Source organism: Prionailurus bengalensis, chromosome D1 (genome assembly GCF_016509475.1).
Source record: "Prionailurus bengalensis isolate Pbe53 chromosome D1, Fcat_Pben_1.1_paternal_pri, whole genome shotgun sequence".
NCBI classification, from domain to species: Eukaryota; Metazoa; Chordata; class Mammalia; order Carnivora; family Felidae; genus Prionailurus; species Prionailurus bengalensis.
The window spans coordinates 70,207,166-70,222,539 of NC_057346.1; the positions used below are offsets into that span (position 1 = coordinate 70,207,166).

General features: G+C 38.9%; 2 protein-coding genes across 13 annotated transcripts in view; one reads left to right on the plus strand and one right to left on the minus strand.

The window, feature by feature from the left end:
* ARNTL (aryl hydrocarbon receptor nuclear translocator like) overlaps positions 1–4,839 on the plus strand; it is a 99,937-nt gene extending 95,098 nt beyond the window's left edge. For all 10 annotated transcript variants that reach the window (XM_043580707.1, XM_043580706.1, XM_043580704.1 and 7 more), the window contains 2 exons: positions 3,373–3,475; positions 4,169–4,839. In XM_043580707.1, the coding sequence (XP_043436642.1) occupies positions 3,373–3,475; positions 4,169–4,329 (264 nt within the window). In that variant the 3' untranslated portion in view covers positions 4,330–4,839. The remainder of the gene's footprint in view (positions 1–3,372; positions 3,476–4,168) is intronic.
* A 691-nt stretch (positions 4,840–5,530) lies between these two features.
* The window catches only part of BTBD10 (BTB domain containing 10), an 88,212-nt gene continuing 78,368 nt past the window's right edge, over positions 5,531–15,374 (minus strand). For all 3 annotated transcript variants that reach the window (XM_043580716.1, XM_043580717.1, XM_043580715.1), the window contains 3 exons: positions 12,152–12,349; positions 9,614–9,724; positions 5,531–6,634 (listed from right to left, as the gene is read on the minus strand). In XM_043580716.1, the coding sequence (XP_043436651.1) occupies positions 6,324–6,634; positions 9,614–9,724; positions 12,152–12,349 (620 nt within the window). In that variant the 3' untranslated portion in view covers positions 5,531–6,323. The remainder of the gene's footprint in view (positions 6,635–9,613; positions 9,725–12,151; positions 12,350–15,374) is intronic.

Below are 15,374 nucleotides of genomic sequence, written 5' to 3' on the forward strand. Positions count from 1 at the left end.
GGATTTATTTCGTGTGAATGCAGGAAGGCAGAAAGGATGTTCTAAGGAATGGGGAGGACACCACACTGAGGGAGTATTTCAAGAGCTCCCATGAAGAAAGCATTAGTGAGTGCCTTGCACCGAAAACTATCTAGTTCTTTACCAAGAACTGTCAAGGGAGAAAAATATCCTCAGTGTCCAGTGCAGGCACTGGAAATAGGAATACTACCAGAAGCAACTTTGGTGCTATGGAAGCCAAACCATGCCTTTGCAGCTGCAGAATACCTGGGGGGTCTGCTACCTAGGTTTCCTGTGATGTGACAGCACAAGAATTTTATGTCACCAGCCCTCATGAAGAGTTGGCTAGAAGACTGCACTATAAATAGGCTTAGAAACCACTCTTTTGTTTCCAGCTTTGCCAGATAATTTACAAGTGTAGGGGCCATCTTAATTGTAAATCATAAATGCATTTATAGTGCCTGATGTCAGCATAGCTTAGGATAATCCAAGGGCCAGCGTCTTTGGACATAGATCATCCTTCTCCTACCTCCCAAAACATACAGAAAGAAAGAATATTAGTAATTTACACAGACAGGACTCCTAGAACACAAATTGTATCAAGCGCAGGACATGGGTTTTCAAAACTGCATTCCTCAGAGGCTCAGGTTACCAGGAGCTGTGGTGCTGGCAGGTGGGATGGGGCAAGGGCAGTTGGGGGAATGGAGAGGGGAAGGGGAAGGTCGGGACTCTTGCTTCTACCAGGGCAGCTTTGCTTTATATATGAATCTTCTGTAAAAAAGTTTCCAAACCCGATAAAGGTTTGAAAGGCAATTAATGGGTAAGAGTGGTCAATGAAAAACCCGAGCTTGAAGCCTGGCTTTGCCATGTGCGAGCTATGGGCCCTTGTGTAATTATTTAGCCCTAGTTCTTGTTTTTTATTTTGTTTTATAACGAGGCTACTATAGGACAGCCAGCATCTTGGCACATTAAGCCCTGTTATAAGGTAATATATGTGAAAATTCCTGGCCTTTGTTAGACTCAGAAAATAGCACCAGTGGATGAAGCCTAGGCTTGGCACATCCTCAATCCCTGCTTGCAGGTTTTGCTCTTAGGTCTGCTCTATCCCAAGATCCTCCATCCATATTGGGTCCAACATCTCCTTAGGGTGGTCTCCCCTTCTCTGCTTCTCACTTCAACTTTTAGACCTTTGACTTCCTGGTATTACCAAGAATCCCGCTACTCTGTTTTGAAAGGTTATCACTCCAGTAGAGTGCTTAAATATTACTCAGGGAACTTACACATTTTCTCCTCTTAGTCTAACAACTTTATAGGTGACAAAATCTAAGTTCCCAAATATTAAATGCTGGGCTAATCATTTAACAAGTATAGGCCAAAACTTAAATTCGGGTCTTGACTGTTGATTCTTTTCACACCAACAACTGCAGAGATCCAGAAGTGTACTCTACATCACAATGCCCCAAGTATTTTTGAGGCATTTATGGAAATTTGGGGGGGTGGCGGGAGGGGCTTATAAAAATGGGAAGAAATTCTGAATAGGAGTCCTCAGCAACAGGACTTATAAGAGCAGCTTAAACAAGATGGAGTTAGAAATGACAGCAGCATTGTGCCAAAGCCACGAGAGTAAAGGTGGCCCCAGGCTTCCAGCCCTTCCCAGTCACTTTCAAATTGGGCAGGTCCAAAAATGAGCCATTCAGTTTGACAACTTTGTTCATTCAGAGTCAAGCTTAAAAAGTGAGGCTCTAAGTGAACCTCCTCCGTCCAGGGAGAGTCTGGACATCCAGAGGCATAAGGTAGGTTCAGATAAAGTGGCAGCTCCCCTAAATATCATCTGCAGTCTTTTTTTTTTTTTTTTTTTTTTTTGGAGGGCAGGGGAGAGGTGTTGAGGGGGGAAGGACCTTTTCAGGGGTCTCCCAAGGCCAAAACTATTTTCATAATGTAAAACTTTTTTTTCTCCCACTGTTAATACAGGAACAGACAGTGCAAAAGCAGTGTCGGGTAAAACTGCTGGTGCTTTTGCAAAAATCACGGCAGTGGCACCAAACTGTACTAGTAGTCACTGTAGTCTTCACCATCAACTCACAAAAAAATAAATTTTCAAGCCAGTTTTAGAATGTCCTTAATCAGCAGTAAAAATACCGCATAAAATCCTGGAGTCAATGTTTTCATACTGATACAACTGGGAAATGTGCATGAACTATGTACTGCCCTGGTTGCCTCAAAGGAAAGCACTTGCATGACCAAGTCATGAGCTAAACAAATTGCTTTTGTCATAGCATATACCATTTTTACTACTGCAGACTGTGGTTATTCAGACTTGAGTAGAGACATTTCCTTGAAAATGTACGTGAGTGCAAGGAAAACAACTGACAGTGTTTGTTGCCACTGAGAAAATTTTAGCTTTCAAGCAAAGATTAGAGTTTTTGGAAAACTTGTATCTGCTACTTTGAGCTCACCAGTTTCCCGGAACTTAAAAGGTATTTCTGATAGAGGTAATATTAAGGATGGTGATGTTTTGATGTATGGTGAAACATGTCAATATTTAGATCTGCCTGACTCAGCCAGTATTTTCCAAATGACCAACGCAAAATCATGCAAAGGTACACCGATGCATTTTTATATGCTAGAGTACAAGAATTTCACCGATAAGGTTTGATTCCACGTTGTCCCTAATCTTTAAGAAACTTCCACTTGAGTCTTGATATAGAATCATCAGAATACCAAAGTTATTTGAAAAGACTATTCGAATATACCTCCCTTTTCCACCAAACAACATCTAAACAGGAGAAGAAAATGCGAATCCAGTTAAGCCAGACATTTGATTTAAAAAAAAAAAAAAAAAAAAGACATTTCTGAACTTTTGTTGTTTTAAAAAAGCTATTTTTCATTAAAATGCTATTCAGGTTAACATATAATAGGTTTATTAGATTTAAAAATTTTTAGTTGTAACTTCGCATATAGGAAATATTGATAAATACAGCATACATAAACACATGGTCTTTGGAGTTTTCAATTTGTAATGCCACCTACTGGCAAGGCTCGCAATCACTGCCTCCTTGGAAATCTAATCAGCTGCTGAGGTTTTAGTCCTTGGCCTTCAAGAATCATGTGAATAGGTAAACAAATGCTCTAGGGATTTTACTCGGTCTTTAAATTGCCTGTGTGGGCTGAATCATCCAGAGAAAATAATTTGGGGGAGAGGTTTATCTTACTGTGACCATTCCTAATACCTTCCTGTTTGAAATCCTCGAATAGGAAACTGAACATTTCCCCCCCTACCTTTCTCTTTTCAACATGCTTCGTTTTCTTGATGATCTTGAGTCCAATACTGATTAAAACTGTTAATGATACAAAAACTTCACTTTTTGTTCGTAGATTTTAAATGGAGGGACTCCAGACATTCCTTCCAGTGGCCTACTACCAGGGCAGGCTCAGGAAAACCCAGGTTATCCATATTCTGATAGTTCTTCTATTCTTGGTAAGTAGCATTATTACTCGTTTCCACTGTCAGAAGCTTGCACAACATCTGGCATGAAGTCAATTTTAAAAAATGAATAAAACACACTAGTTCTAAACTAGATTAAAATTTGTTTAAATCTTTACTTCAAAGTTCAGTTTAGTGGTTGAGTTCAGGTGGAGATTCCAGGTTTGTCCCTGGAACTCAAAAGGAGACTCCAGCAGCCTAGAGACAGCCATTTTCCCATGTGGGCCAGAAATCTTCAGTGGGAGAGCTGCTGAAGGTTCAGAGATAAAGCCTGGAAGGATGATCAATAAGCATTTCAGAGGGTATTAAAAGTCATGAAGTGATAAAGAGTTTGTTTCTCCCATCTCACCCATCTTTTTCTCCATTTGTCTTTCTAGATCTTTGTTTTCCTAAATCCCTACCTTCCTATTTGTCTTTCCTTCTGTATCTCCCTCCTTGTAACTGGTTATGTCAGAATATTAAAATGAGGTCAACTCCAATGCTTTTTATCTTTATTGCATTTTCACTTTGTTTTTAAAAAGTTGGTTATTCTGAGACACAGCAAAGTTTAAAAAAAAAAAAAAAAAAAAAAAAAGGCAATGCAGCCCCAACGCAGTCTTTCTCACCATTCTCCCCTTACTGTTATGCACTACTAATATTAAACACGCTTTGGGATTATGACTGACCAGTCTTCCTCTTCTCCCACAGGTGAGAACCCTCACATAGGCATAGACATGATAGAAAACGACCAAGGCTCAAGCAGTCCCAGCAATGATGAAGCAGCAATGGCCGTCATAATGAGTCTCTTGGAAGCAGATGCTGGGCTGGGAGGTCCTGTTGACTTCAGTGACTTGCCATGGCCGCTGTAAACACTACATGTTGCTTTGGCAACAGCTACAGTATCAAAGTGCATTACTGGTGGAGTTTTACAGTCTGTGAAGCTTACTGGATAAGGAGAGAACAGCTTTTATGTACTGTCCTCATAAAAGCCACCTCAGAGCCATTGATACAAGTCAATCTTACTATGTGTAACTTCAGACAAAGTGGAACTAAGCCTGCTCCAGTGTTTTCTCATCATTGATTATTGGGCTAGCTGTGGATAGCTTGCATTAATTGTATATTTTGGATTCTGTTTGTGTTGAATTTTTTAATCATCGTGCACAGAAGCATCATTGGTAGCTTTTATATGCAAATGGTCATTTCAGATGTATGGTGTTTTTACACTACAAAGAAGTCCCCCATGTGGATATTTCTTATACTAATTGTATCATAAAGCCGTTTATTCTTCCTTGTAAGAATCCTTTACTATAAATATGGGTTAAAGTATAATGTATTAGACAGTTAAATATTTTTAATAAATGTTTCCCTTGTTCTATAAATACTGTTTGTGCTACAGGGCTGGATCAACTTTCCACAGTGGGTTTTTAAGGACAAGCCACACCCATAACATTTACAGTGCCTTTCTGGCCTTCGTAACAAACGTAGGACTTACAGAATTTCCCTGTGTTAATAGCTTAGCTATACTGTTAAAATAATTCCTCCCCAAATAGTTGGCAGTTTTACTGAGTACAACGTTACTGCTTAAACACATATTTCAAATCCTATGAAATTACAGATTCAAGAGTAGGTGTAGCAAATGGGCTTATTTCCTACAACTCCTCTCTGCTCATGGTTGTATAGCTTCACACAGTAAGTAACCCCTGACCCAAGCATTTTTGCTTCCTTCGTGAATTGGGCCACAGAGTATTTTTTTCAAAAGAATTTGCACAAATAGTTTGCTAAGAGGAACAGCACAGTATAACAGACCAAGCACCAAACCAGTGTCAGAAATTGTCTCCGAAACCTAAGGTTCTCCTATAACCTAGTAAAGCCATCCCTCTTGATGTTAGGTTTGACTAGAAAATGTTTTTTTTCTTTTTTTAGCTCAAACACTGCTTCGGATTTAGTAGGGAATCTCTAAGTGCTTCATCGCATATCAACCAAACTGGAGGTCCATGAGCTACCACTAAGACAGGAAATCTATGAGACTAAGGGATCTGGTCAAGATGGTTATAAACTTGATGAGAAACATTAAAACAATGGAATTTTATTTTGATGAAAAACTCGAGTTTACAATCATTTAGTAAATGAAGAGCAAACACTTCATTTTCCTATCCCATAACTCTTAAGAAAAAAAAAATTAGTAAATAAATATCTGAACAGATAAAGGGTAAGGCAGACTGGATGTTCACACTTCCTGCATGTGACTCACTGTAAAAGGGCAAGAACAGCACTGGAGAGAAGATAGACAGGGGCATTGAATCTCATCCTAATCATTCAAATAAGCCCGATGATAAATACTCATTTTTTTTTGCTCATCATGGGCAGCAAACTATACACATTTTACTGAAGGAATACTTTGATAGAAGCACTTATTTCAGTTATATTGTGCATCACAACTATAAAAATGGCTTGAACAGTTCCATTTAACCACCATTTATAAAGTGCAACTATGTAATATTCTACATTTTACCTGGGGTGTGATGAGTATCAATCTAAGCTGAAAAGACCCCAGCTGCCAATTTTCACCACTTCTGAACATATCTAGATGTGTGAAAAAGGACAGTCCCCCATACAAAGAACCAATTTCACAAACCTACTGGTAAACAAATACATTTATATAACTGGAACCTCAGGATGCTAGAGTTGTACTCATTTAAAAAACCATTCAGCTACCTTTGGTCTTTAAAAAAGCCTCCACTGCAATATCCTAAACATTGTTATGTGCATCTCACGATGAAGAGCGTGGCCTTGTAGTGCAGAATGAGGAGAGCGCGACGTCACCGTGAAGGGTAGCATGCGATGGTTTCAAGGAACATCAGCATCACAGCATTGGATTCTGTGCATCAGGATCGAGGTCATTGTTGCCAGAAGGAGGGTGCATCGGGAGAATATCCAGCTCGTCTACTTGTGGAGTCGGGTGCATGACTACCAGCTGGTCCTGGGGAATGTCTGCGGCAGCTGCTGCAAGGTTGGTGATAGATTTGCTCTTTACACACTGAAAGTCTACATGCCGACTCTTTCCTTCTTCCTTCTCCCAAGACATTCGAATAAAGGGTCTTTGGACATAGTTGTAAATCACTTCTGGGCGGCCCCCAGGCCTTTTCTTTACTTTTTCTTTGTAGGTAGGATAACCTGGAGGAGAGAAAAATTTTAAAAACTGAGGATACACACACACACACACACACACACCCCTGTACACTGCTCGCCAAAGTTAGCCTACAGAGGGCTTTTCTGCCATAGTTCCTGAACAAACAAATTAAAGAAGGGAAACCAATATTCTATCTCCTTAGTCATCAGTTCAACAGCCAGAAACTGAAACCCTACAGATACAATTCATACAGGTTTCTCCAATCCTCTCCACTCAATACACCAACCACCAGAAAAACATTCATAAAGTAAAAGCATGGAGGGGATAGGTCCCAAATACAATGGCATGTATTGGAGTGCATTTTGGGCTCTACCTGTGTGTCCTTAACATTGCTGAACCTTTCCCTTCACAGGATTATCTTGCCTCAAGGCCTGCAATTTATTGCCACATTAGCCTTTTAATTTCCTTAAACCTAAATCTCCTCTTTATATTGCTTTGGGTTTTTTGTTGCTGATGTTGTTGTTAAAAGATAAAGGGCCATAGAGCTCTCCAGCTTCACTGGTTCTAAGTACACTTCTGCACATAGGTCAGCAAAGACACTTCTAGTTTGGGAAACGTTTCAGTCGTTTACCAGGACGGTAATTTTTCCAAAAACATACACTTCTTAGAAGCTATTGTAAGTCCCCTCCTTCTCTCCTACTAGCAAGAATTGCTAGTTTAGACCAGGGACTGGCAAACATTTTCTGTAAAGGGCCGGACAGTAAATATTTCAGGCTCATTTTAGCTTGGATTTCAACTACTCATCTATGCCACTATAAAGTGAAATCAGCCACAGAAATATGTAAACGAATGAGCATGCCTATGTTCCAATAAAAAACTTTATAAAGAACAGACAATGGAAGGAAAAACAACAGGCAATGGGCAAGATTAAGCTCATGGGCCACAGACCATATCAGAATCAGGAAAAACTAGGGAGAACCTGGGTAGCTCAGTTGATTAACATCCAACTCTTGATTTCAGCCCAGGTCATGACCTCATGGTTCAAGAGTTTGAGCCCCAATCGGGGTCCATGCTGATAGTGCGGGACCTGCTTGTGATTCTCGTCTCCCTCCCTCTCTCTCTCTCTCTCTCTGCCCTTCCCCTGCTCATGCTCGCTCTCTCCTTAGCTAAATAAATAATTTTTTACATCAGAAAAAAAAAGAAAAACCTCATACACTAGGGTCTCTATAATTATTGCATAAAGGATGTATGTAGGCATCATTGGTAGCTAGTATATTTAGCCATGTATGGAATCAGCACGTATGTGGCTCAGGGGCAAGCAGGGCTAAAAACCTTTTCAAGACCTTCTGCAGGATGTCGTTTCACACTCCCAATCAATTACCATTTGAAGGGCAGCTCTAGAGTTCAGAAAGGTCTCCAGATCTATTCCTTTGTCCTTGATTCCTCTTGGACTATTAGAAAGTCTTTTAAATTCCTATCTCACCATATTTCAATCTGTCCTCCACACAAGGTCACCACACTGACACAAGTGTAATATTACAGCCTTGCTTAAAAACTACCAATGGTTGGGGCGCCTGGGTGGCTCAGTCAGTTGAGCATCCAACTTCGGCTCAGGTCATGATCTCACGGTTTGTGGGTTCGAGCCCCACATCAGGCTCTGTGCTGACAGCTTGCTCAGAGCCTGCAGCCTGCTTCAGATTCTGTGTCTCGCTCTCTCTCTGCCTCTCCCCCACTCATGCTCTCTCAAAAATAAATAAATGTTAAAAAAAAATAACCCTACCAATGGTTTCCTCATGCTTCAAGGGAAAGTCCATAGTCCTTAGCATAGTATGTAAGGCTTTTTTACAACCTACTTGTCATCAGGCTTCAGCTCAAGTATGTCTGCCTTAGGGAGGCCTTCCTCAACCTCCTAATCTACAGTAGCTTCCAGGTGCCTTCTTTCTAGCTTTGAAATCAAACAGCTAAATTCCACTATTTACAAAATGACAGAGAACAACACACACTGGTGAAGCAAATGTGTGAGCAATTCCACTGTTTTTAAGCCCAAAGTCTCCTCCCCTTCCTGCAAACACCCTATTTTTGGTTGTTCTTTCCCAAATGTCTCAGCAGCCCATTACTGTCATCTCCAACAGCTCAACTGGTCACTGATCAACACCACTATCAGCATCACAAATATACTTTCTCAGTTTTAAGCCATGTTTTAAGTGGTTTTCCTGTATTGGTTCACTCTATCCTCATAATAGCCCTTTTATAAAGTACTTATTAATGCTCCCATTTTAGATGAAGAAGCTGAGGCAAAGAGAAGTTAAGCACCCTGGCCAAGGTCATACAACTATTAAGTCATAGGATTTAAACACACAAGCAGTGTGGCTCTAGAACCTTTAATCTTTACACTTTGCCATATTATGCCAAGGGAAATACTTTGTTCTTAGTAAGGGCACTTAAAAGTATCTGACATGACATCTGGAAAAATCTATTTAAATCACAAAGTAAAAGCATCTAAAAATGTACGCATTTAAGAAGATGAAATAAGTTTGAAATTTGTATTTAATGTGAAAATAAGTTAACTATTATTATACCTTAAGAACCAGTAAGTTACTAATATGCTTTTACATCCATTTTCAGAAAGTGGTTTTTAGTTCTGTTCGGCTTTGAGGAGCTCAATGATCACGACTGGGCAAAGAGCTCTGCCAATCTTATGCGAACATGTACATGTGTGCCCAAACATACTATATGGGCTCAGTAAAAATCATCAAGGTGACCTATGGCAGAAAAGATAAATTCATCTCTCTATATTGTTAGGGGATCTTATGGAATAAGTAATTTCTAATGGCTTTCTATCTTCTCAGATAAAGGAAGCTAACATTTGTTATTTATAGGTCTACTGCATGAGCATTCATCTAGTAATCACTTGAGTTCTTCTCAAAGTATGTATTTCTCAAACTATACTCCAAATGGGATTCAATTTTTAGCCCTTTTTTTTTTTTAAAGAAAATTAATAGAAAATAATGAAAATGTCTTACCTTCTATTCCCAATCTAATCTTCTTAAGACCTCTTTCCTTCAAAACTGATTTGGCCACATCTCTGTTTTCAATGTACTTGAAAAATCTATATAATTTTGTGCTATAAATAACTGGAAACAAAAAAACACACCAAAAATATTTTCTTAATAAAAATCAAAGTACTTGGAGATGAACTTAAAATTATCTCCATCTTCAAAGGGGCCTGACAACCCTATAAGCCCAAATCATGGATGCAGTGATGCGGAAGGGTGACTAGCCAACATGACAGGACAATTCAGTACAGTTAATGAATAAGCAAATGTCTACTTAAGTTGAAACCAGAAAAGCTTTAATAACCAATCAGGTAACCCAATCCATAGGAAGAATCTCCTTCTGAAAGATTTATCATATACAAACTTACTAGAATGGGATCTGCCCCAATTTCTTCAAATAAGAGAACCAAAAGATAGCAATATCACATCATTATCAAGCAGCCCAACTCAAGGACTTTGCTGTAATGCCTATAAGGCCTTGTCTGGAAGGGGAAAAACTGCCTCGTCAGAAACTATAAAATGGATACATCTTTTATTTCACGGATTGAGCAACTATTAATAATTCCCCAAAAAGGCAAAGACCCTCCCCACAAACTGTTTCCAATTCAGGCGAACAGCCCCATTTACTATTGATGTTAAAAAATGGCAGATTCGAGCATGTTCTGCCTAGGTTAGTCTGTTTAGAGCAAACTGGCTTTGCAAAGGACAGACATTCCACTGACAACATGTTGAGTCTTCCAAATGTGCTGGGAACTTCAGGGAGTTAGAGTGATGGACCTTCCTCGCCTTCTCTCTTTCAGGTGGAGTTATCTCCCTTAAAAGGTGAACTGCAAAGGTTTTTTCAAAAAAAGAAAAACACACTCACAAACCAAACATGCTGGTTTAAGAGCCAATAAAAGGAAAATACGTATATAGATGCTACTCATGGGGTAAATTTGTGATTTACATCCTTAAGATTACTGGAATTTTAAAACAAAAATTTGCTGACATCTCAGAATGAATGGTGTATGTCACATTCAGGAAAATCACGCTGAAGAGGCTGTGTTTCCTCAAATCAATCTTCTTTAGTTTGGAACATCTTAGCACAAAATGAAATATATTTAAGCAAATTAAGTAAAAATGTTTTCAGTCCTCTTTAAGCTTCCAAGCTGAAGATGAAAAACATGAAAACAAACCAAAGAACACAGACATGGAAAGTTCAACAACTCAGAGGGAAAAGCCAGGTCAACCATAGTTCTTCTATCACTATCATGTCATTTCTATGTTCTATAGCTGGCTCTATCTATACTTTCTAGTATATCTCTTTTAATCTTTGTTAGCCTTTCATTTTTCCTGTGTTTTGCTCAACTTGTTATTCCACATATTATTACAGAAAACTGTCAGAAAACAAGCTAGGAATGAGGAAACACAACAGAAATGGCTGTTACTACAACTGTCCAGAGAAGAATCACAACACTAAGAGTATCATGCAAAGGGAGCATCTCACTGTAAACTCTGAAAAGAGCTTCTATAACTTATGTTAAAATAATCTTTTGAATATCTTCAAAAAGAATACCACTTGGGGACTGTTTTGTTTTTAGACAAGGATAAGTAAAACGAAAAAATCAGAGACTAAGGCATTCTGTAAGTTTCTATATTCCTGTATTTTTCACTTAAACCCTAATCTTTACCAAGTCAACATAGACTGGAGTACAGAAGAAGGTGCTGGGTTCTTTTATCTAGTTCCTCAAATCATTCTTTTAGCTCTATCTTCTCAAACCTATAAAACTCCTCAAAAATATTATATTGGGTTCATCAAGAAAAGTAATATAAATTTTCTAACAACAAAAAAAATCAAAAGGCTCATATCAGGGAAAGTTTAAAAGTCTATTAAGGAAAAAGTCATTGCTAATGCTCAAGATAAGCTGTTTTGGCCAGAAATACCTAACTATAGTTCCACAAAGCTTTCTGAAGGATCATTATATCCTCCAGAACACATATATGATACTAAAAAGGGAATATCTTAGAACTTAAAATCACCCTAGAAATCAATGAGTTGAAGCTTCTCGTTTTATATATGAATAAAAATTAATCTAAAAAAATCAGCTGATTTTTTATAATCTACTAACTCCAAGATCTACTTCTGTAGAAGGCTTCTTTCTAAATGCAAGGAAAAAAAAATCCATCAAGATCCAGATACTCAATAAAGAGCAAACCATTTCTGTGCATGACAGGCATTTTGTAAAGGGCCACAGAGTAAATACTTTGGGCTTTGCGAGCCAAGCGGTCTCTGTTGCAACTACTCAACTCTGCCACTGTAGCAAAAGCAGCAAAAGACAATACATAAAACTATTCATAAAAACAGGCAATAGGCTGGATTTGGGCCCACAGCCCATGGTTTGATGACCTGGTGTAGGTAAGAATTCAATGTACTTTCTTTATAAAAACTGTCCTTTGATCAGTATTATAAGATACAGAGAGAATCTATGATGACTCAAGAGAGAGAAAACATGCCACAACACTTACTTTGTGAATACTCTTCTCCCATCTGTGGTGGATACTCTTCATCCCAATCAACCACGTCATCATCTGTAAGCACTACTATGTGGCATTCTCGCTCCCCACTCTGGGCACTAGCTACCATGAGAGGCAGGATCATTTCTTCCAGATAAAATTCAAACTGTCTACGAGCACCATCATTTGATAACTCATGCATTAGGGCACCTGAAACGAAACCCACAAAAATACCTTGATTTTTTTGATGACTGACGAGTAAAAGAAGAGCAGAAGGAATACACACACACAACATCCAACCCTACAGACAAAATAATAGTGGTTATTATTTTGTCAAAACTTTTCCTAGGGGCCCTCTGGGTGGCTCATTTGGTTAAATATCCGACTTCAACTCAGGTCAGGATCTCACAGTTTGTGGGTTAAAGCCCTGCACCGGGCTCTGTGCTGATAGCTCAGGGACTGCAGCCTGCTTTGGATTCAGTGTGTCCCTCTCTCTCTGCCCCTCCCCTGCTTGTGCTCTGTCTCTCTCTTGCTCTCAAAAATAAACAAACATTAAAAAAAAACTTGGGGGGCGCTTGAGTGGCTCAGTCGGTTAAGCGTCCAACTTGGGCTCAGGTTATGATCTCACAGTTCGTGAGTTTGAGCTCCACATTGGGCTCTGTGCTGACAGCTTCGGATTCTGTGTCCCCCCTCTCTCTCTGCCCCTCCCCTAGTTACACTCTGTCTTTCTCTCAAAAATAAATATTAAAAAAAAAAAAATCCTAGGAAGAGATGTTATGGAACTAACTGTAGGATCTTACAGCAAGAAGGGCCAATTAAAAGTATCTAAAACAAGCTCCATTTTATACTTCATAAGTGATCTGCCCAAAGTTATAAAACTAATTTGCAAAATCAGAACTAAATCCCCCAACCCCTCCCTAGCCCAGGGTAGTTTTTACTATATCATGTTGTCTTCTATCAATATACGCAATTGTATCTTATGGTATATCTTAAGGATCTTTTCAGATTGTCCATATGAACTAAAATAGCTCCCACATTCCATCTCCCATGTTTTCTTTCTCAGAAAATTATTCACAAACATTAATATTTCAGTGTAGGCAAAGAAGTGAATTGATTTTGGGATAAGGAAAGCAAAAGGCTAAGTACAGACGTAACGAATAAGTTCAATTTCCCAAATACACAGCCACAAACTCACCTGCATTGACCTAATCTTTTTTGTTTTTCTATGTCAATGGCAATGTCCTATCTCCTATTTAAGGCACTACTAATTCAGAACTACTGAGAGGCTTAGAGAAGGAATTAGAACTCAATCTAATCTATAGTCTCCAGAGGGAGGGCTTTTCCCCCCCTAAACTATGTTGCTAATTATGTAATAGTTATTAATAATATATAATGATATAACAAATGATTAAATAAAATGTTATTATTTAGCCATGCCTCTCTCTAGGCTGGCTACTTCCCATTATGATTTTTTTTTTTTTTTTGAATTCCCTCTATCCCCAAACTGCTAGGTATATAGGAAGGCTACTTCCCATTATCATTTCTTTTTAATTCCCTTTATCGTCAAACTCCTAGATATATCAACACATTGATTTTCCTTTAACTTTTGAACCAATTCCAATCTGGCTTCTATACTCAGTACTCCTCAAAACTACTCTCAATATAGATTCCAAATGACCTGTAGATTGGTAAAAATAATGAACATCTTTAGATCATGTTTTTATTTGAATTCTCTCTCGGTTGAATCTCTTATGAGGACCATCACCCTCTTCTTCTTAAAACACTCTCTTTCCTAAGACTCTCCGAAGCCACTATCCCTGTTTTTCTTTCTCCTCTGGATGTTCTTCGATCATCTTTACCAGCTCTTTCTCCTCTAGTTGTTCATTAAATACTGATGTTTCTCAGGACAACTGTCTTTTCTTCTCCTACCTTATGCTGATAATTCCCAAATTTATTCTACTAATTCTCATCTTCTATATTCTAGATGCATTATATTCAACTGCCTTCTGAAAATCTTTACTGGGATGCCACCTCACAAGTACCTCAAACTCAATATATTCAAAAGCGAATTTAATCATATCTACTTCTCCCTGCACTGTTTTCTAAAACTGGCCACATCATCCCATTCATTTCTCAGAATCATCTCAGAAGAGTGCCAGGCATATAATAGGAACTTAAATATTTGTAGAATAAATAAGTGAATCCCTGATTCCTCTTTCATATCCTAACTCAATTATTCCCCAAGGCTTATCAAGTCTACCTCTTAAATACACCTTGAATGGTGTCATTTCCTTCTCTGGAATACGCTAACTAAAGATAACTGCAACATCTCTTATGCCTCATGCTTTTTTGCAGTGGGACCTTGACATCTCTTCCCAGGAGGTGGAGTCTAACCCTCCCTTTAATGTAGGCTGGTTATACTGACTTGCTTTAACCAGGGGAGCATTGCAGAGGTGACAGTGTAGGACTTGTGGGTTTGGTTCGGTCTTGGGGAACGCTCACTTTCCAAATGCTTCCCAACCTAACCTAGTGTGCAGGTTTGGAGAAGTCCAAGATGCATGAAGAGGCCACGTGTAGGTACCCTGTTTGACAGTCCTAGCTGAACTCAGTCTTTGAGTCATCCGAGTGCAGGCAGCAGACATGTGAGTGAAGAAGTCTGCAGCCTTCTACGTCACCTCAGCCCTTCAATTATTCATAAGATGAGGACTCAGACATCGTGAAGCAGACAAAAGCCACCTCTACTTGGTCTGAGTTCTTGACCCACAGAATAAAAATGATTGTACTTTATGCTATGTCTGGAATGGTCTGTTGCAGAACAATAATTAACCCGAACACACTCCATCCCCAATGCCCACCCCCAAGTCCAAGTCATCCTTAACTCTCACCAAACTACTATAAAACCTAATCACATTCCCCCAACGTCTGCTTCGGCCCCTGTGTAATTCATCTTCCCCTCAGCAGCCAAATTATGCATCTCCTCTAGTTTGAATCTGTCACGGCTTATACTATCCTTAGAATAAAAGTCCCAGATCCTCAACTTGGTCCATAAAGGTCCGTTACATGAAAAAGGAGATCACACATCAATGTGTACTGTCCTTTAAAAAAATATTTTCTTTAAACACTACATATAGCCCACATAAGTCTTACATATGTATATGTGTATATATACATATATATATATATATATATATATATATATATCCCCTACATATAAATTTAGTCTAGCGCGTATTTC